The 25797-nt window shown below is 47.1% G+C and overlaps 2 protein-coding genes across 7 annotated transcripts in view; one reads left to right on the plus strand and one right to left on the minus strand.

Annotated features, from left to right (window-relative positions):
• The first annotated feature begins 49 nt into the window (after positions 1–49).
• BACE1 (beta-secretase 1) lies at positions 50–24189 on the plus strand. 4 transcript variants are annotated; one of them, XM_028515737.2, is made up of 9 exons: positions 60–823; positions 14720–14808; positions 16317–16533; positions 17017–17154; positions 17851–17985; positions 18955–19056; positions 19867–20016; positions 20269–20440; positions 21042–24189. In XM_028515737.2, exons 1-9 carry the CDS (start codon positions 566–568, stop codon positions 21281–21283), a joined length of 1503 nt encoding a protein of 500 aa, XP_028371538.1. In that variant the 5' UTR covers positions 60–565; the 3' UTR covers positions 21284–24189. The 4 variants fall into 4 exon arrangements, with proteins under 4 accessions (XP_035886010.1, XP_035886009.1, XP_035886008.1 ...); XM_036030116.1 differs by lacking the exon at positions 19867–20016 and having other exon boundaries at positions 56–823; positions 21042–23192; XM_036030115.1 differs by lacking the exon at positions 17851–17985 and having other exon boundaries at positions 57–823; positions 21042–23192.
• A 185-nt stretch (positions 24190–24374) lies between these two features.
• Positions 24375–25797, minus strand: part of RNF214 (ring finger protein 214) — a 59704-nt gene continuing 58281 nt past the window's right edge. For all 3 annotated transcript variants that reach the window (XM_028515736.2, XM_028515735.2, XM_028515734.2), the window contains one exon: positions 24375–25704. In XM_028515736.2, coding sequence (XP_028371537.1) covers positions 25639–25704 — 66 coding nt within the window. In that variant the 3' untranslated portion in view covers positions 24375–25638. The remainder of the gene's footprint in view (positions 25705–25797) is intronic.

Genomic DNA, 25797 nt, shown 5'->3' on the forward strand with positions numbered 1-25797 from the left:
CAAACCCTTCACTAGCTCCGGAAGCTGGGCTATCTGCCATGGGAAGACTACACCTCCCAGCAATCCCATGGAACAGCGAAACACCCTGGCTTTGACAGCAGCCACCGCAAGTCTTTCCGCCTCACCAGCCTGCCTGGGAGCTGGGAGCTGAATTATGGTGGCCCGACCAGCAAACGCAGCTGCAGGAGCCCAGCGTCTCTGCCCCTTCCTACGCTGCTAACCTGCCAGGAGCTCCAGGAAACCAGCCACAGCCGACCTGCCATGCTCGCCCCTCCCAGCTCCCACAGGGGGTCCAAGCCAACCTCGCCAGGACCTACGCTAAGGCTGGAAGCCACTGGCCAGATGTAGCCAAGATCCATCTCCTTTCCTTCTCTCTCTCTCTGCGGATTGTTCCTGCCCAATACCCACAGCCTGGACCGGGGCTGGTTCAAGGGCCTGCAGGAGCCCTGATGTTGCACGGCTCTCTCTCCTGAGCAGCCACCACCAGCACTCAGAGTTGGGGGCGGACAGCGGAGACGGACGTGGGCCCGAGGGAGCCCAGAGGGCCTGAAGGCCAGGGCCCGAAATGGCCCAAGCACTGCCCTGGCTCCTGCTGTGGATGGGCTCAGCACTGCTGCCTGCCCACTGCACCCAGCCTGGCATCCGTCTGCCTCTGCGGAGCGGGCTTGGGGGGACCCCTCTGGGCCTGCGACTGCCTCGGGACACGGAGGAGCCAGAGGACCCTTGCCGGAAGGGCAGCTTTGTGGAGATGGTGGACAACCTGAGGGGCAAGTCCGGTCAGGGGTACTATGTGGAGATGACTGTGGGCAGCCCCCCACAGACGGTAAGGTCACCAGGCCAGCTCTGCTCTCCCATCAGCATGACCAGAGGGGGACAGGCTGGAGATGCAGCATGTTGGCCCCTGCTAAAGTGGGCGGGAGAGCCCCTCTCCCAAACCTTTCCTCTGGGATCATCTGTCATTCCCAAAGCTCCCTTTCCTTTCACAGGCTTCCCAGTTTCCCTAATCTGAGTGCTCTCCCATCTGACACATTCATCTTTTTGTAGGATTTGGGGCAAGAAAAACACTTCAGTGCAGAGAGCCTGGCCTGGGGAAGGAGCCAAGCCATAGGGGTGCTATGAACAGGTGTCAGCCCTGGCCAGACCTGGTCTCCCAGCCCCACCACTCTGGATCTTGGTCACCTAACCCTAGCACCCTCTGGTGTTCCCAGAATTGAGGTTCCCACCATCATTCCTGGCACTATGAAGAGTTGGATCAGGCCCTTTCTCCCACTGTCCTGGCTACCACAGGGACAGCAAATCATGATGTCTGAGCAACTCTGCCCTCCAGTCTAGCCCAGAAGCCCTGAACAGACTCTTACTTTCCCCCATCCCTCCCTCCTCCTCCCCTCTCCCCTATTTGCATCTGCACACCAGCCCCTCCCCCATGCCCTGTGTCAAGCCTCTGGAGCACAGGCCAGAGGGGACTAAGCTGACCCTAGGGAAAGGACAAATCACAGCAAAGGAAACAGAGCCCCCCTCTAAGAGTAAGATTCCTTCCATGAGCTGATAGTGCTGGGGGGAAGCAAGAGATGGACATGGCAGCAATGGCGAAAATACTGCCAGCTCTCCCCATCCTTCCTGACAAGTAGTAGCTGGTGGAGGTTGCACCATCTGCACCTCTGTGGGTGGGTGGGAGAATGGGCATGAGCAGCCCTCCATGGGATGCTGTGCCTGACCTCTGAGCATATTGCTTTCTCTGTGGGTGAGTCTGGACACGGGTAGCAGGAAGGTTTTGTGTGTGCTGCTGTGTGTCACCTTGAATTTGAGCCTGAACATCTTTGCGAGGCACCCCTCTCCCCTGGATCTGTGTCTGGGAGGCCTGTCCTTGGAAGGGTCTCTGATGGTGGGAGTGTGTTTATGCATAGAGGGAACACTTCCCTGGGCTTCTCAAACAGCTCATACACTGGACCAGAGAGGAATGCATCTCCACCTCCCAATCACCTGAAGGAAGCAAGCCTTCCTAGGCCCCTGCCACTTGGGCCCTCCCACCTCCTGGCTGGTCTAAGGCTCTGGTCGCCCTCACTTATCCTCCCTCTTTCCTGTGCACCATAACTTACTCAGGAGCAGTCTTGAATCAGTCCTCAGTGTGAGGACAGAGACTGAATCTAGGCCCCCAGCTGTCTGGCCCACTGGGGTCAGGGGCCGGGGTCAGAGGCAAGTGGAGACCTGGGACCATGATGTGCTGTGCAAACTGGGCATAGGCCCCATAACATGGACGCAGAACAGGGCTGTGAAACCAGTGAGGGTTTTGGGGTCAGCCAGACCAGGAATTCCAGCTTCTCCTCTTCTCAGCTCTGTGGCTTTGGGCAAATGATACAACCTCTCTGAGGCTATTGCCTTGTGTTTCAAATGAGTGGAATGAGATCTCCTTTGCTAAGTAATTGTGAGGATTAAATGGGATTATGTAGGTAGAAGCACCTAGAAAAGTGTAGCTGGACACGTTATTGACTTCCAGTAAATATAAAGTCAATTTCTCCTAATTTGTCTGGTACTTCTGCCTCTTCTGGGCTATGCCATCAAGCATAAAAACTTGGGTGTTCTGGGCCTCAGTGTTTTACACATGTAGAACTGAGGGCCAGTTACTATACTTCCCTAGACCCCTGAAATCATGCCTACATCCCCCAGTCCAGATGTTGGCAGAGAGACATTTATTGCCCAATAAATGTCTAAGAGAAAGGTAAATGGGCTTAAAGTTCAATACCAGCTCAAGGAGCCAGTGCCAGGGAGACCACAGGCAGAAGGATTATGGATTGCCCTACAGCTGCAAGCCCGAACTAACACCAGCGCCTCTGCCCTGTGGTGACTTGGATCCTTTTCCCAGCAGTCTGCCCTATCTCCCTGCCTTGCGGGCTGTTGTAAGCACCTTATAAGAACACATATGACAGATTCCTCTGACCAAGGTAAAGTGAGCACTTTCTATGTGCCAAGCAATTGTTTGGGAGCTGATCCACAAAGAGATAGCACATACATTTTTCTGCCCCAAAAGGGCTTAGTGTAGGGTGAAAGTGTAAGTGCTAGTACAAGTTAATCGATAACCATGGTACTCCAAGTGAGGTCCCGAGACTCTTTTATCCAAGGATGTTAGAAATACAAATTCTCTGGCCCCACCTCAGATTTACTGAGTCAGGATTTCAGGTGCTCTCAAGTTTGAGAAGCACTGATCCACAGTAGTATAAGAGTAAGTGCACTGGTGTTTATGAGGTAAAATTAGGGAAAGCCTCACAGAGAAGGTGTGCTGTTAGCATGGTCTTGAAGGATGGCCAGGAGCCAGGAGACCATGCTCAGCGGGGAAATGGCTCCCATCCCACCAAACTGTACTTGTACTTTATTTGTATGTTCACTTCTTCCCTCCCCGACACTGGCTGGGTCCCTTAGATCAGAAGAGGCTACAACAAATGAGAGAATGAGTTACATGTGTTGGGTTTAGGCATGTTTGTTTAGGAGACACAGAGAAAACCGGTCCAGTTAATTTTACAGGTTTGGGTAAGTAAGATAGAGCCAATTTACCAAAAACCTTAAATCTTAAGCTATAATGATTGGACTTTGTTCTACAGACATAAGGGGGAAACTGAATTTATTTGTTCAGGGGAATGACATAAAGAAGGCAATCTCTGAGGAAGAGACATCTAAATTTGAGAAAGACTGAAACTGAGAGACAGAGACAGGGATAGAGGCTCTGCCACACAGCCCCAGTGTGAGGCGCTGTGACAAGGACTGCATGAGTCTGAGATAAGATGAAAAGGGAGGGAAGACCAGGGTGAGAGGAGCAGTACGAGCAGATGGACGAGACTTGGTCACACAGGTGTGAAGAGTGAGGAAGAAGGTGTCAAAGGTGATTTTGATCTGGGGTGAACTGGAGCAGAGCAAGACCACTTGGGGGAATAGGCAAGTTGGCAGCAGGGGATGGCTTCTCAGAACTTATATACAAATACCTACTTGTATTTACAGTTATAGTTTATGTAAAGTCTTCAAAATGTATTCTATATAGATTCTTTTGTTCTTTATATTCATATCTTCTAACAGAAGGAATAGGGACTCAAAGGGTAAACCACTGGCAAGGTGGCAGACCGGTCAGCTAAGATGCTGTCTTGCCTTTGTTCTTCCTGCTGCACCATGCCACCTATTAGTGTGTCTTGGAGAGAAGAAGAATTTATCGCAAACATCCCTCTTCCAGTCTCTCATGATATCTGCTCATATCTCCCTTACTACACTTATCCAAATGTATAACTGTGTGTCTCCCTCCTAAAACATCAAGCTCTTGAGAGAAGTATCTTTTAAATTTTTTCATTTCTTTTTTCCAGCGTCTTCTCTTTATCCAATATCTATAACAGCACCAGGCTCAGAACACACCCCTAAACAACATGGAATGGGTGACTGATAAACTGTAAGACTTCTAAGTAGAGCTGTTGGCGGGCAGCTGTCAGTGCGAAGCAGGAGCCCTGGTGAATGTGTTGTCATTCTTTTTCTCAGTGACAGAATGACACCTCATTAGAATGATATGAACCTCACTATCCAAGCACAGGATAATAATTTAGTTGTTAGGGTTGAAACCTGGTGATAGTCGACTCAGTTTAACAAATGTTTGTTGAGCATCCACATGTGCAGAAGAGAAAAATAATGTCATAGTTTTAGCACTTGGAAAGTGCAAAATTCGATGTGAGACGCAGACATGTAAACACCTAAATAACATACAAGAACATATGCATTTGGAACAAACAGAAGAACAGTAAGTCTTGGAGGTGCAGAAGAAGTAGCTACTTGTGACAGGTGTTGGGAAAGGCTTTCTCGAAAGTGTAGTGCATGAATGTGGCCGAGAAAGAGGAGAGCGCTTTGCTGTTTAGAGAGCCATGCAGAGGAACACTTCAGGCAGAGAGGCCTGGGCTGTGCTAAGAAGCTAGAAGTTGTGGTCGGGATGCTGTGAGGCTGAGTGTAGTCTGTGTTTTATTCTAGAGGCAGGAGACGTCATGCTGAATATATGAGAAGGGGAATGGTCTAGTGTAGTTTCGGTTCCAGAAACACAACTTCAGTGTGGAGCAGTGACTGCCACCATCTCTCATCTCATGGCACACAAACTAATTACTAAAATTCTGCAGCACACAGAATCCAACAAAAAAAAAACAGGTATAATTTTTTATTAATTCACACCGATGGCTATTATTGTGTTGTCTGGGTTTTTTGTTTGTTTGTTTTTTCAACTTGACAATCTAAGGAAAAAGAGCTCAGTGCTCTTGACTAAATAGTCAGGCATTACATGTTTTAAAAATTCTTGCAATACACTGATAGAGAATTAATGGTGTGGAGGATAGCTTGGATAGTTCTAGAGTCTGAGAGGAGAATCAAAGTTAAGATACAAGGGCCTGAGAGTGGTGGCAATGAGGTCCAAAAGGAGGGAAGGTCTGATTGCCAGAGGGAACAGGAGCGGGGGAGGTAAAAGAGTGTAAAGGAAGGAGACTTGGAGTGGTGAACACACAACACAGTGTACAGGCGATGTAGTGTAGAATTGCATACCTGAAACCTATTTTACTTTATCAACTAGTGTCACCCCAATAAATTCAATTAAAATTTTTTAAAAATAAACATAAATAAATAAAAGAAAGGAGGAGAGGTCTGTAGAGATCCAGCATTTACATGTCAGTTCACCCAGTTGGTCTCTGCCCAGGTGAGGAAAAGGAAGAGAAGATGATTCTCCTTTCAACCTCTCTGACTGTATTTGTGTCAGGGAACACAGCAAAAAGAGCAAACTTTTAAAGCACAAATCATCTTCCAAAATTCCATATGTATTATTCTGCTTTAATTACAAGGGATATGTATTAGCATGCCTAGTTTGGGGATGAGGAAATTGAGGCTCAAAGAGATTAAGTGGTTTGCCCAAAGTTCTTAGCTAAAGAAAAACTAAGCTAGGGTTCAAATCCAGGTCATTGGGTTCCAAGTCCAAGTACTGGGTTGTCTCTCATGTTCTACAGTCTGGGACATGTTGGTTGACTTCGAGATGCCACTGGACCATTTTTGTGAATGGACACAGCAACCATCAGAGAATGCGGATCTGGAAACCAGGAGACAGAATTTAGGTCTGGACAGGTAGACACAGAGTCACCTGCAGAGAGGTGGTTGTGAAAGCCAAGTTAGCAAATGAATTGCTCTTTGAAAGAATCAAAAGAAAAATGACTAGGAAACGGACATTGTGTGTAGAGTAGGGTGTGGGGTGCTCTGCCCGCAGGGTCCCCCACCAGCTGCCACAGATGAGAATAAGTCCACCAAGACATGACCTGCTTGGGGAGGAAAGATGGCTGATCTCTCAAAGGAGAAGGGCCCAGAGTCTTTTCCTCCATGGGCTTTTATTGGGTTCATTTTGCACAAGAATTCAGGTAAAGCTCATTAATCATTGTCAGGTAGTAAGGATCAAACAATACATAACATACAAAGAACTCTCAGGGCCTATTCTGAGTCAGGGTCTGTTAGTTAAAGGGCTACAAAACTTTGCGAGACAAACTCATTTCCTGCTCAGACCTTTATTATTTAATTGAGAGCATTCTTAGCAAAGCAGGTTTCACAGGAGTTTATATATTCCTTCTTAGGCCAGATCACCCTGGGGAACCCACCCTTTCCAGCACAGGGCTGCACCACCCTCTGCCATTGTTTCAGGCTTAAGTTAGGCAGGGGAAGTAAGGCAGCCAAGAGATTAGGAGACTTCTCACAGAGAGAATGAGAACTCAGGCTATGTCAAAGCCAAGGGGTGAGGGTCCATCACCCCCTTTTGCTATAGTCCCCCAAATCCTTTTCTGGGGCCTCCCTGTGATAGTGCCTGTCTTAAGTCATTCCCCCCTTGGGGAATCTTACCTGTCATTGACTAACCGATCAAACATTGGGGGGCCAGTTATGGATGAAGTAAAAGGAGCAGAAGCAGCACTCCTGCCAGGGAGATAAGCTTTGTCTCCTTAGTGGCTTAAGGTCCGAAGGTCACTCACTCAGCCTTAGCCTTGGTGGGCGGGGTGGGGTGGGGGGTGTTACAGCTTCTGAAACCAGGCAGGGCAGTTCCCAACAGTAGGGATCAGGGAAGCAAGAGAAAATGATTAGGGAAGTAGAAAACAATAAGAGTTCAAAATCTCAGAAATGAAGAACAGCCACATTGTTTTCCTCCCCAGTACCCAGAATGGTTTTCAAGCTGTGGTTTGTTGAATTCTATAAAGGGGCCACAAGTGTGAGGGAGAAGGGTTGGGAGAAAAGAAAGAAGGCAAGTCTGTACCTTCCACCACTTCCCCAAGCTCTCTGGCTCCCACCTGACCCCAAGTCTCCTGGTCCTCTTAGAATTGCTCAGCTTTTATTGTTTTTATACAGTGGAATTCCAAATTATTTTTAAAGTTCTGATACTAAAAAGATTGAAAACCCTCATGATGTCATTTCACTCACTTCTCCTCTGTCTCCCCAGGTCAGGAAAGAAAGAATTTATCTGGGATTGGGGGATACTGAGAAAGACTGTACTTTCTCCCTAAGGTTGAAGGTTAGGAAACTTTCTTGTTGTCTATGATAAAGACCTAAAGCAGAGATTTTCTGGTAGAAAATCCAGGAAGAGAGCCAGGGAAGCCCTCTCTACCTGACAACTAATTTCTGTTTCTACTGGGATCCATTTCTCTTGGGGGCCTGGGCAGTGGAGAGTTCTCGGAAGGAGCCAGACCATTTTCCAGGTCCTAGAGCTGCCCTAATCTTCACCGGGGTAGGATGCACCCAGAGGCCCAGGAAGCAGGTGCTGTGCCCAGTGGGTCCTGAGAGTGAAGTGTGTGCTCCAAGGTGAGTGACAAATCAGTAATCCCAGGGACCGGCATGGGGAGCCAGGGCTCCCAGGTCTTCTTTCACAGACTGTGACAAAGCTGCAGAGCAAACTGGCTGAGCTCCCTTTCCTCCCAGCCCAGCCAGTCCTTCCCCAGACCTCCCAGAATGTTATGGCCCTGCGGGGTTACCCTCTGTGCTGCCAAATGTAATCCCACTGTGTCCAAGCTAGATGTCTCCTTGACTGGCCTCTTGAGGGCCATGAACCCCACCAATTATTCTTTCCCTGTACCTATGGACTTTTTGCCAAGGAGCAAAAGAAGTGAACCCTGGTATCTCCCAAAGGCTCAAGCAGGGAAGCCTATGTGCTGAGCATGACCCAGGTCCCAAGAGGGAAAATGGGCTTATGCCTCAGACTAGCTTCATTTTCAACTGAGTGCTGGCTCAGAGAAGATTAAAGCCAGTTGCATGTGAGTGGGACATGGATAGACAACAGGAAGGACTTACTGTCTGACGATGAAAAACAGGTAGCCAATAGCAGCCATGATATCTCACAGACTGGGGCTTTCCTGATGGGTTTCATGGAGGCTGAAGGTGATAAAGGGTTGTCTGAAGAGCCACTGGGGATGGGACAGACACAGAGGAATTAACACCTCTTCTTGAAACAAAACGTCTCTGCTTTTTCTCTCTTTAGTACACTGGGATCCTGCAAAAGGTTGGAAAAGCATTCTGCTGCTTAAAAAAAAAGTTTGAAAATGATTGTCTTAGATCTGATCTTTAAGACAGACATGTTTATTTTTTGACTATTTGAATCCACCATCTGATTTGAGTCAGAAGACCTGACAAATAGTTGAGCTGGATTTGAGGCTGGGGAAAATGGGGCATTCTGTATAAAGGGGAAAGAGCACACTAGGTAAGGTTTGGCATGATGCAGCCACCTTAGGATTCTTTAAAAAACAAAACAAAACCATCCCAAGGTGGGGAGCCTGACAGCCTGCTTATTCCCAGGTATCAATTGCCAGCTTCATCCTGGAGAGAGAAATGGAAGCAAAGGACACATCTGGAGAAAAACTATCCATTCCCATTGGGTCAGCTGATTTGGTCAAGGTGGATGGAACCTGGACAAGACCCAGTTGCTAGATTCAGTTTGATGCACGAGCTATATACCCTGCTGGCCCTCAGCCACTCTGAGGGCACAGCTGCTGATGTTAGGCTCTCAGTCCTTCTTCCTTCCCTCCTCCTCTCTGCCTTGGGCAAGCTTGGATCTGGAAACATCACTTAGGAAAGCAAATGAAGCTGGCCCAGTGTTTCTGGGAGCAAGGAGTCCTGAAGTGACTACAACTGCTCCAAGAGCCTGAGTAGATATTGCATGGGTAGGGTGGGTGTGAGCTGTCATCACCCTGCACAGTACCAGACTAAAAAATCACCTTGTCAAAGACCCCTGGGCTGAGAATTAATACCAAGAGCCTGTGGTGTCACAGAGAACTACAGGATATGAGGCATTTGCCATCACTTCAGGTAGTTGTATGGAGCACTACCGAGGGCTAGGTAAGAATTAGGTAATAAGAATACAAACATGCCCCCACCCCTTTGGAGCTCACAGAGTGTGGGGCATACAGGCATTAGAGAAACGATTAAAAGTTTGGTGAGTGATATACTAAGAAGCACAGATATTATTCAGGACTGCAAGAGAAGGAAGCTAATCTTGGTTGGAGGCATTGGGGCAAAACCTTTGGGAGAAAATGTTTAAACTGTGACTTGAAAGTTGAACAGAAAAGTTAGACAAAACAGGGAGAGCACATTTTAAGCAAAGGAAACAGTATATGCAAAGCTGCAGAGGTAAGAGGTTGTTGTGCTTTTGAGAAATTTTATGAGCAGCATGGTGAGGAAGAGGAAAAGTGATGAGAGAGGTTCACTGGAGTTGACCTATGGTTGGTTAGAGGCTACCAAGGTCAAGGATCTCAGGATTCAATTCAGATAGTTTTGTATCAGTTGCCTGGAAAACTTGGTGGCTGAAGACAAGGACCATTTCATTTCTCAGGATTCTGTGGATTGGCTTATGGTTTTACCAGTCTTACCTGGGTTCAATCAGGTGGCTGAATTCAGCTGATGGGTTAGCTAGGGACCAGACTAAGCTGGGCCTGCTGGACCATCTTCTCTATGAAGTGTTTCACCCTCAAGAGGCAAGACTGAACTTCTTCATATGCGGCCTTAGAGCAACATTCCAAGAGGGCAATCCCCAGTGCATAAGCTCCTATCAAACCTCTGCTTTCCTGCTTTGATGATGTCTCATTGGCCAAAGCAAGTCATGTGGCTAAGCCCAGAGTCGGTGTCAGAGCGGATAACAGCAGGGCATGGATACAGGGGTGTGATTCATTAATGTAACAATCCACCATATATTTCTTCTCCAGATGAGAAATTCAGTAAGGTCAAGAAGATGAAAGACCAGAGCTGGGCTTAGAACCAATGGATACTTGTCCTGGCTTTGTGGCTCGTTGTATTCAGTATAAGATGGGTCAAGTGGCTCTCTCACACTGTCTCAGTTTCCTTCTGAATAAAATGGAAGAAGGGCTTCTACATCTCAGTTTAGCAAAAAGGCTTGTTATATAAGAATCTAAGAGCCCTCCTCCCATCAACTCTGAGGCCCCCACAGAAGGAAATAGACTAGAAGAATTAGAAGTAGGATAATTTGGGTTAAAGTCCCCTCCCCAGCGGCTTGCAAAACTGGTAAGACCCTTGGATAGACTACTAAGAAAGGTTATGGATCTCAGTAAGTACAGATCTTTCAGAAGTGGAAATAGCCCCATCTCTCCAGGCTAATGAACAGATGACTCCTGTCTCTTTTCATCCAGAAGTATCTGAGCTATTGTAATCTGCTAGTGAGACCTGGGGCCCAGGCAGCTGAGATCTGGGGAACAAAGCTTACCCTGAACTCACCAGCTCAGTACCTATCTCACTGTCCAGAATCTATTGCTGTAGATTCCTCCAGGGGAGCCTTGACTGCAGCGTGAAATGGGCAGGTGTTCCTTCTCCAGTGGGTCTTGTTAGCACTTTCCCAAAGCTGCCTTCCCTCGGAGGCTCCAGGGTGTATTTCTTTGTTCAGTAATTGGCACTGACCTAGCCCTGACCCCCAGGCTTCAGTCCCCGTGCATCTAAAGGCGATAGCTACAGAGACTCCTGAGGTGGCAAGGACCTGAGGCAAGGGGAAGAAGTAAGGTGGCTTCTGGACTTCAGGCTGCCTGAAGACTGACATCCTGCGTCAAACCAGGGGACCGGGTGAGAAGAAGGCAGGTCTCAGATAGAGCCACACTATAACTTAAAAACTCCCACAGTTTGGGAGCCAGCTGAGGGATCCCATCCTCACCCCAAATATAGGGTAGATGAGCTCTTCCTCATTTTCTTTCCTTTAACCATTCATTAATCCAAGCAATAGTTATTGCCAGGCACTTGATACACAATGGGGATTTTTAAAAAAACTAGTTACAAGGGGAGGTGAGAGACAATGTGAAATTAGAGTGCCAAGTTCTATGGAAACACTTTAAACAAGAGAGTATGGCCTGGTCTTTCTCTCTTAGGAAGTTCCTTTTGAGCTCAGACTAAAGGATGAAGGAGGAATAGACACAGCTGGACATGGGAAGGAGGATGGTTTGAGGGCCTGAAATGAGGCCAGAGTGGCAAGTAGGTAGAGGGCTTGGGGGAAGATGGGACAAGCTAGGCTGGATATGCAGGCAGGGCTGGATCACCAAGCAGCTCAAAATGTTCATACTTTGCAGTTTAATTTAATAGCAAAGATAAACCATTGACATAGGAGCATGAGCATGGTCAAATTTACACCTTAAAAAGGCCACTGTAGACAGTGCAAAAACAGGTTGGAGAGGTTAGGATGTGCCATGGCCAGTCAGTCGTATTCCAGGATGAAATGATGATACCTGGGCTTAGGGGTGGCAAGGGGAAATGGCAAGAAATTAGTACATTCAAGAGACTTCTCAGGTGGTTCATGGGACAGGACTTGCTGAGGGTTTGGATACAAGTGTGAAGAAGAGGGAGGTAATGGGATGTCTTTGAGTTGCCGATTTATGGAACAGATGGATAGCAATGCCACTCACTAATGCAGAGGACACTGGGAAAAGACAGAGGGGCAGGACCATGTAAGGTCAGCTTTGGACATCCTGAATTTGAAGTAGATTTCAGGCAGTTTGGTATGTGCTTCTGGAGCTCAAAGAAGTTGGTGGGGTGGGGGGAGCTAGGACTACAAACCTAGGCACAGAGGTGATAACTGCAGCTGCAGCCACAGGCAAGATGATTTAGGACAAGAGTACAGCAGGAGGGGAAGAGGGCCAAGGCCCAGGCTTGGAGGAGTGAGCCTGCAAAGAGAAGATCTGATCAGAGAGCTGGGAGAACAACCATTGGGCAGATGCAGGGAAGAGTGTTTCAAGGAGGGAGAGGTCAGCAGTGTTGAATGTTCCAGAGAAGTCAAGTACCGTGAGGCCTGATTTGAAAGTGTCTTTTGCATTTAGTGACATGAAATCATTGGTAACTGTAGTAAGGGCTGTTTTATAGTGGGGGGAGGGATAGTGGGGAAATTCAGTTTTAGAATGGGTTGAGGAATGCGTGGGAGGTGAAGAAATGAAGACAGCTTGGCTGAGAACTTTGGTTGTGAAGGGAGGAGAAAGAGGCTAGCTGGAGGCGGATGTGAGATCTAAAAGATTTTTTAAAAACGAATAGACCAAAGCATTTGTAAATACCAATAAGAAGAATCCAGACTTGGGGATGAGAGTCAAGGTCAGGGAAGGCAGGGTGGTTAAGGGCCTGAGGGGCAGGGATGACTGACTAATGAGGTAGGTGTCTGAGAAGGAAGGAGCGATTCAGCTCTCAAGCCAGGAGGAGTGACAGGACTGGTTCACGCAGCTGCAGGCAGGTTGCAGTGGCTGGTGTGGGGGATGTGGAAGGTCCCATCACATGGTCTCCCTCGATAAGAGTGTCTGCGTAGAAGGTTTGGTGGCATGCAGCCCTCACACCACTATTTTCCTCTTTCCAGCCACCCTTAATTGCCCTGTTTGACAGTGCGTGTGGTGGCTCAGTTGCTGAAGGCCCTGCCCTGGAAGAGGCCTCTATGGGCAGCTTCCCAGGGGGTTGTGCTAGAAATGTTTAAGGACAGGACCAAAAATCACTTCTCTCAGAGGCAAGATCATATTCAAAGGGCAGACAGACAGTCAGACCCTCCTCAAGAGGAAATGGCAACTGCTTACTTTGGTTGTCCATTTTCTTGTGAGGGTGAAGAAAGGGAGGCTAAGTGGTCAGGGAGTGGAGGGTTTGATCCCCTTTGAGGTGAAAGGGGAAGACCTTCCTCAGGCAAAGAGAAAGGCTAGGACTGGAAGGGCAGGCAGCAAGAGTGACTGGGCCTCTTGGCCTGGAAGGGGGTGGCCTGCAAAGAGCCCCACCCCCTGCAGGAGTGAAGAGGAGTGGGAAGGAGGGGTTGTGTCTGGAACAGCTGGGGCATTGAGTCCCCAGATAAAAGGTCCCTTCCAGTGTAAAAAGTGGTCCTATTTTCCTCTAATTGGCCAGGCACACATTCCAGGCAATTCTCCCTTGTATAGCTGTGGGACCAGTGTGGTGGAGGAGACCTTCTCTCTCTGGGGTCCCTTGGTAGCAGGGATCCCTGCCAATATGAGGCTGACCTGGTGATGGGGACAGAGTTCTGGCAGGCAGGTGTGAGGACCCTGGGATGAAGAAGCCTTTTTAATCATTAACCTGGCTGATTGAAATCTGAACCACTGTGCCTCCAGCTTTATTGATTCTCTCTGAAAGCACAGCATCTGGAGCAAGTGGCTGCTCAGAGACCAGGGAGAGGGATGCTTGGGGGTGGCGGGGGGGAGTCAGGGAAGAGGGCATAGAAGGAAATGGGAACAAGGCTAGGAGTGGGGGCCCAGGAAGGAGGGCTGAGGTGGGGTCAGAGGGCCAGGGTGCTGGTGGACAGGTGTCCTTGAGGCCATGAAGCTTGAGCAGGTGTTGGAGGAGGTGTGGTCAGCAGTGCCACAGAGGACCGCTGACCACAGGAAGAAGCGGCTGAGAGGAAAAAACTGGAGCCTAGAGAAGCATGCTGACCTGCCCAAGGTGACAAGGTCAGAGCCTGCACCAAAACCAAGGCCAGCTGACTTCCTGCGCTGAGGAAAGAGGATACAGAAATGAAAGGCCCTAAGGTCAGGGGAGAAGCTGAGGTTGGTGGACATGGCAGGTTGGCAAGATAGGACTCACAACTGTGTTTCTGAAGATAGGGCCTTCCCTCTTTTGGCCTTGAGGGTGTAGTGGGATTGGACTGACTGGACTGACTGCTTTCTCTGGATGGGAAGTTAAAGGGGGAGGCAGACTTAGAAGACAGGAGTTGAGGAAGGCCATCAAGGGAGGAAGGAGGGATAAGTAGGAGAGATGCTAGAAGGAACTGCACAGCAAGGAACACCAAAAGACACCTGTCCATATTCACTTAGTCAAAAGCCAGGCCCTGGATGACCTAGGCTGACTGCTGGGTGATGAGCTTCCTAGGAGAACTAGAAAAGGAGGGAAAGGGCAAGTTCTGCAGACAGAAACAGGTACACAAAGAAAGTATGGGGTAATCGAGGGTAGAGAGAGACAGGGACAGAGACAACACATACACAGAGATAATATGGTTCTGATAACACAGAAAATGCTATGACTCTACAGAGAAGACAGAAGCAGACACGAGGTCTCTGAGGCCACGTTGAGGATGCCACAGGACCCATGTTGTGTCTGTGGTTGCCAGCCTGCCCAATCCTGCCTCATGGATGCTTCACTATGGACGCTTTAAAAGGAGAACATGTGGCTGGCAGGGTGAAGGACCCGAGGTGGTGAGTCCAGAGTCCCTTGTCAATAACATCTTTCTTTCCCCTTTCTCTGACAGCTCAACATCCTGGTGGACACAGGCAGCAGTAATTTTGCAGTGGGGGCTGCCCCCCACCCTTTCCTGCATCGCTACTACCAGAGGCAGCTGTGAGTCCTGGGGAGAGCTGGAGGGGATAATATGTCCCAAGGATACAGGGACAAGAAGGGTCAGAGAAAAGGAGAGGGCTGCAGAAAGACTAGTCTTCAGACCCCTTCCTCCTGCTGGGGGAGGGGATGGAGAAGAAGGCAACAACAACCAGGGCAGAAGAGTGGGGTGCGGTGGATCTAAGGAAATGTACCATGGGAAAGGGTGAGTTAAGAGGCAGTAGGAAGTTTTCAGTGTTGAGGCCAGGCAGCTTCCTGTGGCAGGGAAAGGAGAGTAGCCCCAAAGCTCCCAGAGCAATCTCAGGGTCTCCTTCTCTCATCCTGAATGGGGAGACAAGGGGATTTCATTCCACACCCACTCAGTGGCTCTCAGTTTTCAGACAACACCAGTTAAGTGTAGGCTGAGCAGGCTGTGTGACAGCTCGCTTCACTGTGTCCTCACCCAGGGGTCACTCTCTGTGGCTTTGCACAGTTCACAGAGGTGAAGAAAGAGCCTTCCATAAACCCTATTGCCTGGATCAGTCTAAGGGACTGTAAGCTAAAATGTCTCCTCCTGCATTACCCAAAGCTCCAGCAGTTGGATTTAGCTAACTGGTGGAAAGGTGAGTTGAAGTGGGTTTTTAAGGTAATAGAGGCAGTGAGGCATAAAAGCAGCAAGTGGCATGAGAACATCTAGTGTCTGAGGCATCTCTGTGTGTGAAAATATGTGAGTAGAGGCTTGAATCCCACTTTTGGACTTCTAGGAAGACGCCAAAGCCACCTTCTCCAACTCCTGCCTTCTGAGGCTGCCTCCCCTTTAACTTCCCATCTAGAAAAAAGTGGTCAGGGAGTGAGGTGTGCTCACAATGAAAGGGAATTATTCCAGGTTCTTGTCCTAGTCCTGTCATTGTCCCTGATGAGACACACCAAGTCCTGGTTAGTGCTGTGATTAATCACAGCTGGGGGTATTGATAAGCATGTTTCACACAAGTGGTGTGTAATACCTACATGTTCTGCTGAGGTGCTTGTGCAAATCCCTTCTCTGGAAGAACCTGTAGAGGTTCCACATTTGTCCTGCCTGGCACTTTGTCTACCAGTTAGATGGTACCACTGGGTCCCAAGGCAGCAAGGGAATCAATGGCTCCTTTTCTCTGGGAGCTTGATGGAGCTGAGGGTGGGGTGGGCAAGAGATGCCCACTAGCTGTCCCTTTAGCAGCAACAAGCACAATACACAAAGCCTAGCCTTGTTCTTCACAAGACCTGAGCTCAACATCTAGAAATAGGAGCTATGGAGACAGGAGAGCAAACCCCAGCAATAGGTCTATTCCTCTCATTGGTCGGCCAGGTCACTTTACATTATATTCTGGGTGATTGATCTCCCTGGAGTCTTCTGAGCAGACTGGGAGCATCTATCTTACTTATCTAGAATGCCCCTGAGATGAGGCTAGGCATTCAGGAGTTGCTTTGATGCTGGATCCCTGTACCAGTTGTTGTGGTCATGCAACCATAGATCTCCGCCTCCATTTTCACAGGTCCAGCACATACCGGGACCTCCGGAAGGGCGTGTATGTGCCCTACACCCAGGGCAAGTGGGAGGGGGAGCTGGGTACCGACCTGGTGAGCATTCCCCATGGCCCCAATGTCACAGTACGTGCCAACATTGCTGCCATCACTGAGTCGGACAAGTTCTTCATCAACGGCTCCAACTGGGAAGGCATCCTGGGCCTGGCCTATGCTGAGATTGCCAGGGTGAGTGGAACAGGCCTAGCTAGCTCTAGATGTGTCTGTGCATTGCACACTACACAGGGGTGGAGTGGGGAAAGAGAAGGGGAGGAACTTACTAAGGGAGGGAAACAAATCAGTTTTAAAGGCAGTCTGAAGTTAATCCCTACGGAGAACAGAACTATAGTGAGACAGAGTGATAGGTACAGAATAGGCTGTGTTTGCTACTAATTATGAGATCTTTAAGAATAAGAGGGTCCCATAAATTTGAATCAGGTTAGGCACAGATCAAAGCTCCTATAGATCCGTGGGCCCATTAGTACTCTCCTGTTTGCATTGCCAGTGTCTCCTAACCCTGTCTCTCCCCAACATCTCAGTACCTCAAGATGGTCTTTCCCAAGGAACAATCCCCAAGTCTTTGCTTTTGCCTTCCAGTTTAGGCAGGGAGCTGGCCACAGTCCACTAGGGTCCTCTGTGTGAGGACTCACTCCTCGTCTCTTTCTGCCACAGCCTGACGACTCCCTGGAGCCTTTCTTTGACTCCCTGGTAAAGCAGACCCACGTTCCCAACCTCTTCTCCCTGCAGCTATGTGGTGCTGGCTTCCCCCTCAACCAGTCAGAAGTGCTGGCCTCGGTTGGAGGGAGCATGGTGAGTAGGTCCTAGGAGAAGGGAGGTCCTGGCACTGGCAAAAAGATGGGTACCATCTGCCTCCCTTCCCTCCACCAAGCCATGCCACAGTCCTGGGCTTCACTATTTAGTACCTTTATATTCCCTACCCCCACCTTTCTTTGTCCATCTTTTCTTCCCTGCATTAGTCCAGAGAGAATTCAAGTACTTATGGTAAACTTGGAAAGGATCAGAGATAATTAGAAAAGTTTCAAAGAAAATGAAAATAATACCTATTGGATTAAGATTATTCAGTCTGATGACCAGGAGGCGAAGATGTAGGAAGTTTAAAAACCTATTTATTAATTAATTAGGACAACTAGTAAATGGTTCTCCATCTCCAACAAGCAGAAAAAATAAAATTTATAGAGGCAAATAATCATTCATTCAACATTTATTGTGCCAGTTTAGGTTTAAATAACTTCATATCAAGAACTGTGTAATTCTGAAACAAATAATTAAAAATCTGGAAAGTCTCTTCCCCTGACATATCCTTAATATATTTTAAGAAGCTGTAAGTCACTTTGGGGCATGATTTGATCAGAAGCAGAAGATGAAAAAGCTGATCTGTACGGGACCTTACTAACCCCAGAAATTACTGGTCCTATCACTTGTTTTCAGGGTGACTCGCTGGCCTTCTGTGCTGGGACTCAGGTACTTGCCTCTTTTTTTCCCTAGATCATTGGGGGTATCGACCACTCGCTGTACACAGGCAGCCTCTGGTACACACCCATCCGACGAGAGTGGTATTATGAGGTGATCATTGTGCGGGTGGAGATCAATGGACAGGATCTGAAAATGGACTGCAAGGAGGTAATAAAACCAAGATAGCAGGGAGACATAAGGGGGGGAGGCAAGACAATGTGAGGTCAGACCCTGGTTTATGAGGTTGGGAGGGCAAGGCAGAGGTGCAGGACCTGGAGAAAGGCTTGGGGACTGAACCTAGAACAAACAGGAGTATAAGGGTCACATAGGAGGACCTGAGGTTTGGAGCAAGGGGCTGGCAGAGCACTTTCACAGGGGCCACATGGCTTATGGTCTAGTAACAACAACTGCATATCCACACCCTAGTCACTGCCTTGCTTTATGGCCTTCGGCAATTCATTAGTAGGACAGTGTGATATGATGATATGATGATATATGTAAGAGTTCTTCTTTGGGGTCAGGAAGACCTGGGTTTCTAGCTCTGTCATGTACTGGCTACCTGCCCTTAGGCAAGTTACTGTGTTGTGTCTCAGTTTCCTCATCTACAAAACAGGTAAAAACAGCATTTGAAAGACTGTGGTGAAGATAGAGAAAATGAATAAAGTGTTTACCCCAATGCCTAGCACATAGTAGTAACCAATAAATGGCAGCTCAATCATGTGGGTCTTCCTTACTTAGATTCTTAACATGTGCTAAATTAGAACAGATTTAGAAGTACTTTGAAAAGTTAAAGCCACAAGATATTTTTATTTTCAAGATTTGGAGACTGCCTTCCCACCCAAGCTAATGAGTTAACATTTACTAAATGCATCCTTTGTGCCAGGCCCCATTCTAAGCACTTTGAATGTATTAATTTATGTAATCCTTATAATAGCTTTTTGAGGTAGGTACTATTATCATCCTTTAAGATTCACAAACTGAGGCTGCAAGGCTAAGTAACTTGCCCAAGGATATATACATAAGAAGTGGCGATGCCAACCCAGGCAGGATGCCAGTCAAACTCACCCCTCTGACTCCAGCCAGACCCTGGCATCAAAAAAGGCTCCTGACTATTCTAACCCTCTCTTCTCCTCTTAGTACAACTATGATAAGAGCATCGTGGACAGTGGCACCACCAATCTTCGTTTGCCCAAGAAAGTGTTTGAAGCTGCAGTCAGATCCATCAAGGCAGCCTCCTCGGTCAGTGGGACTAAGGACAGGGGCACAGAAATGACCAAGTCAGAGGAAGTCTGTGAAAGTCACATTCTTTAACAACAGCCAAAATGTCTACACTGAGACCCTTCTATTTAAAAGCTCTTAAAACTTTTTTCTTGTTTTTTAAAAAATTTTTATTTGCCCATTTCTAGACAGAGAAGGGAGGGAGAAAGAGAGGGAGAGGAGTATCAATGTGTGGTTGTCTCTCGAGTGCCCCCAACTGGGGGCTGGCCCATAACCCAGGCATGTGCCCTGACTGGGAATCAAACCAGTGACTCTCAGTCCGGTGCTCACACCAGCCAGGGCATGCTCTTAAAACTCCTTTGTTTGCTCATCACACAATCCATCTGCTACAAGGTTTTGGCCTCACTCTGCCGCTTTCTTCCTCTAACTCTTGGGTGTCAGTTCCCTTTCTCCAGTTTGGATATTCCAGGAGAGGCAAATACAGTCAAACCTTGGTTCGCGAACATCTCCCATCTTGAACAATTCAGTTCTCAACCAAGTTGTTCATGGAAAAATTGTCTTGGTTGTCAAAAACTTCTATCCTCAACCCAACCACTTTTTCATGCTGATAACCTGTATGATCGGCCACACGTCTCTCAAGCAGCAAAGGAGAGAATGTGTATCAGTATGATTCTGTTTTTGAACAAATTGCTTCTTGAACAGCCTTCTGGAATGAATTAAGTTTGAGAACCCATGTTCCACTGTAAAGGGCCCAGTAAATGTATGCGGAAATGGGAGAGGCAAGATGGTGAAAGAGGCTGTTTCCTCATTATCCCTTTCTGACCAACACAGACGGAGAAGTTCCCAGACGGCTTTTGGCTAGGGGAGCAGCTAGTGTGCTGGCAAGCAGGCACCACCCCTTGGAACATTTTCCCAGTCATCTCACTCTACCTAATGAGTGAGGTCACCAATCAGTCCTTCCGCATCACCATTCTTCCACAGGTACGTCCCTAACCTGAGTCAGTGGAACCCCAGGAAGACACAGTACATATAGAAAGTCAGCAGGCATGGCTTCCCAGAATTTGGAAGACAAAACAGACAAGTGTCCAGTGGTAAAGGGCTCTTGGAAAAAACAACCCTTCAGAGCTCAGGGATGGCAAAGGGAAGACTGGCCCAAGGACATAGATACCTAGAATGCAGAGATGGGGAGATGGATGGAGTGAAGAGTCTAAGTCTTTGATTGTTTGTCCTTAGCAATACCTGCGGCCAGTGGAAGATGTGGCCACATCCCAAGACGACTGCTACAAGTTCGCCATCTCACAGTCATCCACGGGCACAGTTATGGGAGCAGTTATCATGGAGGGCTTCTACGTTGTCTTTGATCGGGCAAGAAAACGAATTGGCTTTGCTGTCAGTGCTTGCCATGGTGAGAACACCAGGGTATGGGGTCAGTCTATCCATGTGCTCCCTGTCCAGCAGTCAGGATACCTGGGCCCATCAGTTTAGGAGGTAACAGTTGCCTCAAGCCAGTCAACACACTGGGTAAAAGCCAGAGTCAGTGCTCATGCTTTTTTTTGTACTGCCTGCCTGGGTTGGTAACCTCTGCTGGATACCCAGGGCAGCAAGAGCTGTCTGGCACCTCGGGAAGCTATAGATCCAAGGGCAGCAGGCTGAGCCTACAGTGACCCTGTCACCTGCTATATGGCAAGGTTGAATGCCACTTCAGAATGGTAGCAACTATCTTGCAACTAGATTTTAGCAGTGCCAAATGAGTCTACTAGATGTATATGGGGCTTTTTAGTCAACTTCGAACAACTGACTTTTGAGTTATCATCCATACTACATAGGTACACAGAAAAAAGTTGTTGCTCCCAATGACCGGGGAGCAGAGACATGCCTCCACCTAGCACTGACTTTCGACAGCTTTCTCAGGGGCTAATTTCAAGGCCTATTGGGAGTTCTTTTTGTTGTATAATGCAAACTGCTCTATGATGACACCTGCCCACTCACATGTGCCCTTTCTCCAGTGCACGATGAGTTCAGGACAGCAGCAGTAGAAGGCCCGTTTGTCACCCTGGACATGGACGACTGTGGCTACAACATTCCACAGACAGATGAATCAACCCTCATGACCATAGCCTATGTCATGGCTGCCATCTGCGCCCTCTTCATGCTGCCACTCTGCCTCATGGTGTGTCAGTGGCGTTGCCTCCGCTGTCTACGCCATCAGCACGATGACTTTGCTGATGACATCTCCCTGCTGAAGTGAGGAGGCCCATGAGCAGAAGGCAGAGATTCCCCTGGACCACATCTGGGTGGCTGGTCCAATTTGGTCACAAGGAAACAGATGGCACCTGTGGCCAGAACACCTCAGGACCCTTACCCACCCACCAAATGCCTCTGCCTTGACAGAAAAGAAGTAAAAGCTGGCAAGGTGGGTTACAGGATTGCACCTGTAGGAAACAGGAAAGAAAGCAAGCTCTAGTGACAGGAATACTCTTGTCACCTCAAACTTGACTTGGGGAATTCTGTTGCTTGAAACTTCAACCCTGAGTCTTTGCCCACCATCCCTCTCAATCCCCCAACCCAAAGTATTCTTCTTTCCTTAGTTCCAGAAGTAATGGCTCCCACCCAGGTGATCCCAGTGGGCGTCTCTGCAGTACCTGGAAGAGAAAAGGGCCAGTCTGTTTCCCTGCTGCCAAGTCAGTAAGAGTGAATGCAGTTTGCTTTTGCGTTAGGGATAGGAACTGTATCAATGAGCCTAACTTGGTGCAAAGACTGCCTCTTGAATTAAAAAGCAATTTGACTCAATAGTTGTACAAATGCGAGTGGCTGGAGGAGGAGAAGAGGGAGTGCAAAGACAGGGAACACAAGGGGATCCAAGCTAGGAAAGGTAGAAGCATGACTTCTCGCCAGTTCCAGTTTCGGACTTCATCTCCGAGACAGAATCCCATCTCTGTAAGATGGTGTTGCTTCCCAGTGTTTTCTTTTCTGCGGCTGCAGCTGGACCAAAAGTGAGATGGGAAGAAGAGCTTATTTAACAAAAAAACTCTTTTTAGCTTTCTTAAATGAAAAGTGTTCAGTAAGAAGTTCTAACTGATGAATTTCTACCTTACTGATTCCACTTGTCTCTATCTGAACACACTGCTCTACATATGCTAGGTACCACTGAAATATCCCAACCCTCCTAAACCCCAGTGCCCTATGGAAAGCAACTGGAACAGTGCAAACAGAGCCGGGCTGGGCTTCATCTTGCTGGGTACCTCTTCACTCCCTCCCCCAAATCCCTAGTCCTCTGGAGCTCTGCAGCTGAGGTGCTAAGAAGAAAAGACAGGAGACCTCTCCTACCTAATAATCCTTGAAAGCAGAATCCTGAAGATTCATTCAACAGGTATAGGGGTGATGCCCTTTATTCATGCTTGATTTCTTCCTGTTCAGCTTTAAGTTGTAGTAAGACCTTTCCATAATACAGAGCAATTTCAATGAGGTCTCACCCTCTCTATCTCACCCTCCGTCTATTTGGCTAAGGCATGCCACTGTGGCGCAAGTATTATACCAAGAGTGTCAGGAACACAAGGCTTTCAGGTTATAGCATCATTGCCCTCAGTATCAAGGATGCCTGGAGAGTGGATGGCAGCTTTAGGGCTTCCTTACTTCACCATGAGAGCCTGTCAAAGGAATCTACCCTTTTCTCCTGTTCTGCTCTCTATTCCCCACTCCTAACAGTAGCTGGGTATCTAGGCTGGTTCTTGGGCTATATATTGGTGACCAAGTTCATTACCTATCACTTCTACCACAGTCATCTATGACACCAGTGTTAGTGAGAAGAGCTGAATTTTCCTGGTATACCCACTGGATCTTATTCCTTACATGGTCAATACACTGTTTCCAGATATGGGACCTGTCAAGTGTGGAATTACCCGATGAGGGAGAGGGAATTACAAGAAGGGCCTCTGGAAATCCTGGCCTCAGCCAGCTGCCCACAAGCCATAAACCAATAAATCAAGAACACTGAGTCATAGTTTTTTTATCTGGATTCTCTTCATTCCCCCGCAGTTGGTGCTTCTTTGGCTGACTGGGCACACCGTATAACTATTATGACAGACAGGAAGACTGGAGATTGTCTATTTCCAGCTCGGACCTTACTGTGTAAATAAACCTCCAGAATTGCTACCATGGAATAAAAATGCCACATTCTGCTTTATAATTTCTACCCATGTTGAGGAAAACTTTTTTGCTTTTCTCAGTTCTTTCCAGGGCATAAAACTCAATCCCTTCATTAGTAAGTTCCACTGTCCTACTTTTCTTTAAGAGAAAACCTGGGCTTGCTTTTTACAGTTAACTTCCTTTCTACCCTGAAACTATAAACTCTAAGTATATGAAGAAAAATCTTGACCACAGCTTCTTGCCTGTACAAATATATATTCTATGTCTCTATTTTTAAATTCTACTCCAGAAAAATGGTTGCCCCACTTTCCTCACTGTACTGGGGCTTTTCTCACTGACTGCATGGCTCTTCCTGCCACAGGCCAGCGGGCAGAAGGAAAGGGAGAGCAAGGCTGGCCAAAACTTCAGTGCTGCTTTCTGACTGATCCTGCACAAGGAAAAGGAAAGAGCAACAATAAGGCTTCAGTTCCCATGCACAAATCTCCGAAACACTTGTCCTCCAGCTGTAGCTGGCTTTCAAGGGCTTTTACTAGGTAGTGGTTAAACCCCCCTATCTACTTTCTCCTTTTCTCCTCCTTTGGATTAAAAGACTTGTGCAAAGAAACATAATATTCTTTACATACACTTCTAATTTCTAAATTTTCAGATTATACTAAAATATACTGTAGGTAGCCTGAAGGCTGCTGTGAAGTTGAGGGGAAATAAAATCTTAAGTTTACAAAATAAAAAAAATGAATCCTCCACCAATTAAAAAGAACAAAGGAACTGCTCTTCCATTTTGCCACATTTCCTGATCATGACAGCTACCACACAGGAGACATTCATATTTTATTAACCAAGGGAAGTGGATTAATGTCACTTCATTAACCCACTCAGGCCATTTCAATAACCCTACAAGATGCCCAGGAGTTTCTGGGAAATCCAGTTCCTTAGACTGATGTCAGTCAATAAATCTGGGCAAGTAAGACAAGAGAAGAGGAAGAATATGTCCATGAGCTGACAGGTAAGGATGAAAGACAAAGAAAAAGTAACAAAAACAGAAAGGACAGAATTAGATGAACATGAAAACTAACAGTGTTTGCTATACTAATGTATTGCTAGTGTGAGTAAGCATTTCCAGATCCCAGAATGGAAAAAAAAATTCAGCTGTTGGTGATATAATAATACCCTTTCCCATGGATATATATTTTTTAAAATTGACACTAAGTTTTCAGTTGTTAATTCTAAAAAAGAAGAGTGCTGGAGCCACTTCTGCTAAGGGTAAAGATAAAAGGATAAGAAAAGAAGCTCTAACAGACTCACAGTTTTCCTAGGTATAAACCAGAATTGCTCAGTAAGTAGAGTTGGAAAAATGATCTAGTTCCAGATAACTGTCCATATAACAAATGACATACAGACCTGAAACCTCAGCTCTCTTCACATCACTTTGGTCTCCATTTTCCCCAGGGCAAGACACGTGCCCTCTATCACTTTCTTGCTTCAAAAATTAAAACCCAGCATCTCAAGATCATTCTGAAAATAATTTTGCAGACTCCTCCTCACCCCAGTGCCTGCCTAGAGCTCATCCAAGGTCACCACACAACTTGGTTGTGAACTATCTGCTTTAACTTTCGAAGGGGCGTGGGGCTAGATAGACTGAGACCAGAAATACAAGCGGAGAGGTAAGGACTTGACAAGGTTGACCAAGTCCATGGTGGCAAGGGATGGCTTGCCAGAAGAGACCTGTAGATTGTGCTAATTTCTAGAGATGACTATCTAGGAACAGAAGTCTGTGAGGGTGTGAGGGAAATGGGACCTGGTTATGCTGTTATTCTTAAGACTGTGAATTTTGCTGATGTAAAACAGAATATTCTATAAACCTAAAGTCTATGTACAAAAAATAAGAGCTAACAGAGTAAAATACTCAATGAAAAGTCAAACTATCAGGGTTACATTTTTTTCCTCAATCAGTCTCATTTTTCCATTTGAAGCAGAGTTGCTAGAACACACTGAGGCTTGGGAGGCTTTCAGTAAGCAAGACATCCATTTGGACAGTGGGTGAGCACCAGGGCTGAAATCTGCATACATAAGATTTAAGAAAATGGACTAGTAGTTGAACCAAATCAAAGTAGGATAGCCTTAGAGCAACAGTAGCTTCCTAATGGTTTTTATATTATACTTGGAAACAGCTTTAGGCAGCAATATCATAATTTTAAGGTCAAACTAAATATCATCTTAGCTACAATCTGCATCCCCCAAAGGGACTGCATGGTGAAGGGGACAGACCATTTTGCATAATATACATACTTTCATTTACGAACATTTGAATACAGACTTTCTATACACACATTACCCTATATAATAAAAATGTACACGGCATGAGTATATGTCACTGTATAAATATAGAGTTTTAGAAATCTTGAACCCGCGCTTCCTGTTCACATCAGTTTCTCTTCTTCTTCCACCCAATCCGGTCCGTCATTTAAGAGTTGGACAAAAGGGACAAGTGTCATTTGTGTTGGTCTGGGCCCAGAATTTGATACACTGGAAAGAAAAAAAGACATACCTCAGGTTTATCTGGAAAGATGGAAGGAAGGAGGAGAGAGAGTGTTATTAAAATTCAATGGGTCTAAGAAA

The sequence above is a fragment of the Phyllostomus discolor genome, chromosome 6, assembly GCF_004126475.2.
Source record: "Phyllostomus discolor isolate MPI-MPIP mPhyDis1 chromosome 6, mPhyDis1.pri.v3, whole genome shotgun sequence".
Classification (NCBI taxonomy): domain Eukaryota; kingdom Metazoa; phylum Chordata; class Mammalia; order Chiroptera; family Phyllostomidae; genus Phyllostomus; species Phyllostomus discolor.

Excerpts from the sequence above, each read along its gene's own strand:
- BACE1 (XM_028515737.2), top strand. The coding sequence starts at position 566 with ATGGCCCAAGCACTGCCCTGGCTCCTGCTGTGGATGGGCTCAGCACTG. Across the intron at positions 17,155-17,850 it reads CCTCGGTTGGAGGGAGCATG|ATCATTGGGGGTATCGACCA; the intron begins GTGAGTAGGTCC and ends TTTTTTCCCTAG. Across the intron at positions 19,057-19,866 it reads CCATCAAGGCAGCCTCCTCG|ACGGAGAAGTTCCCAGACGG; the intron begins GTCAGTGGGACT and ends TGACCAACACAG.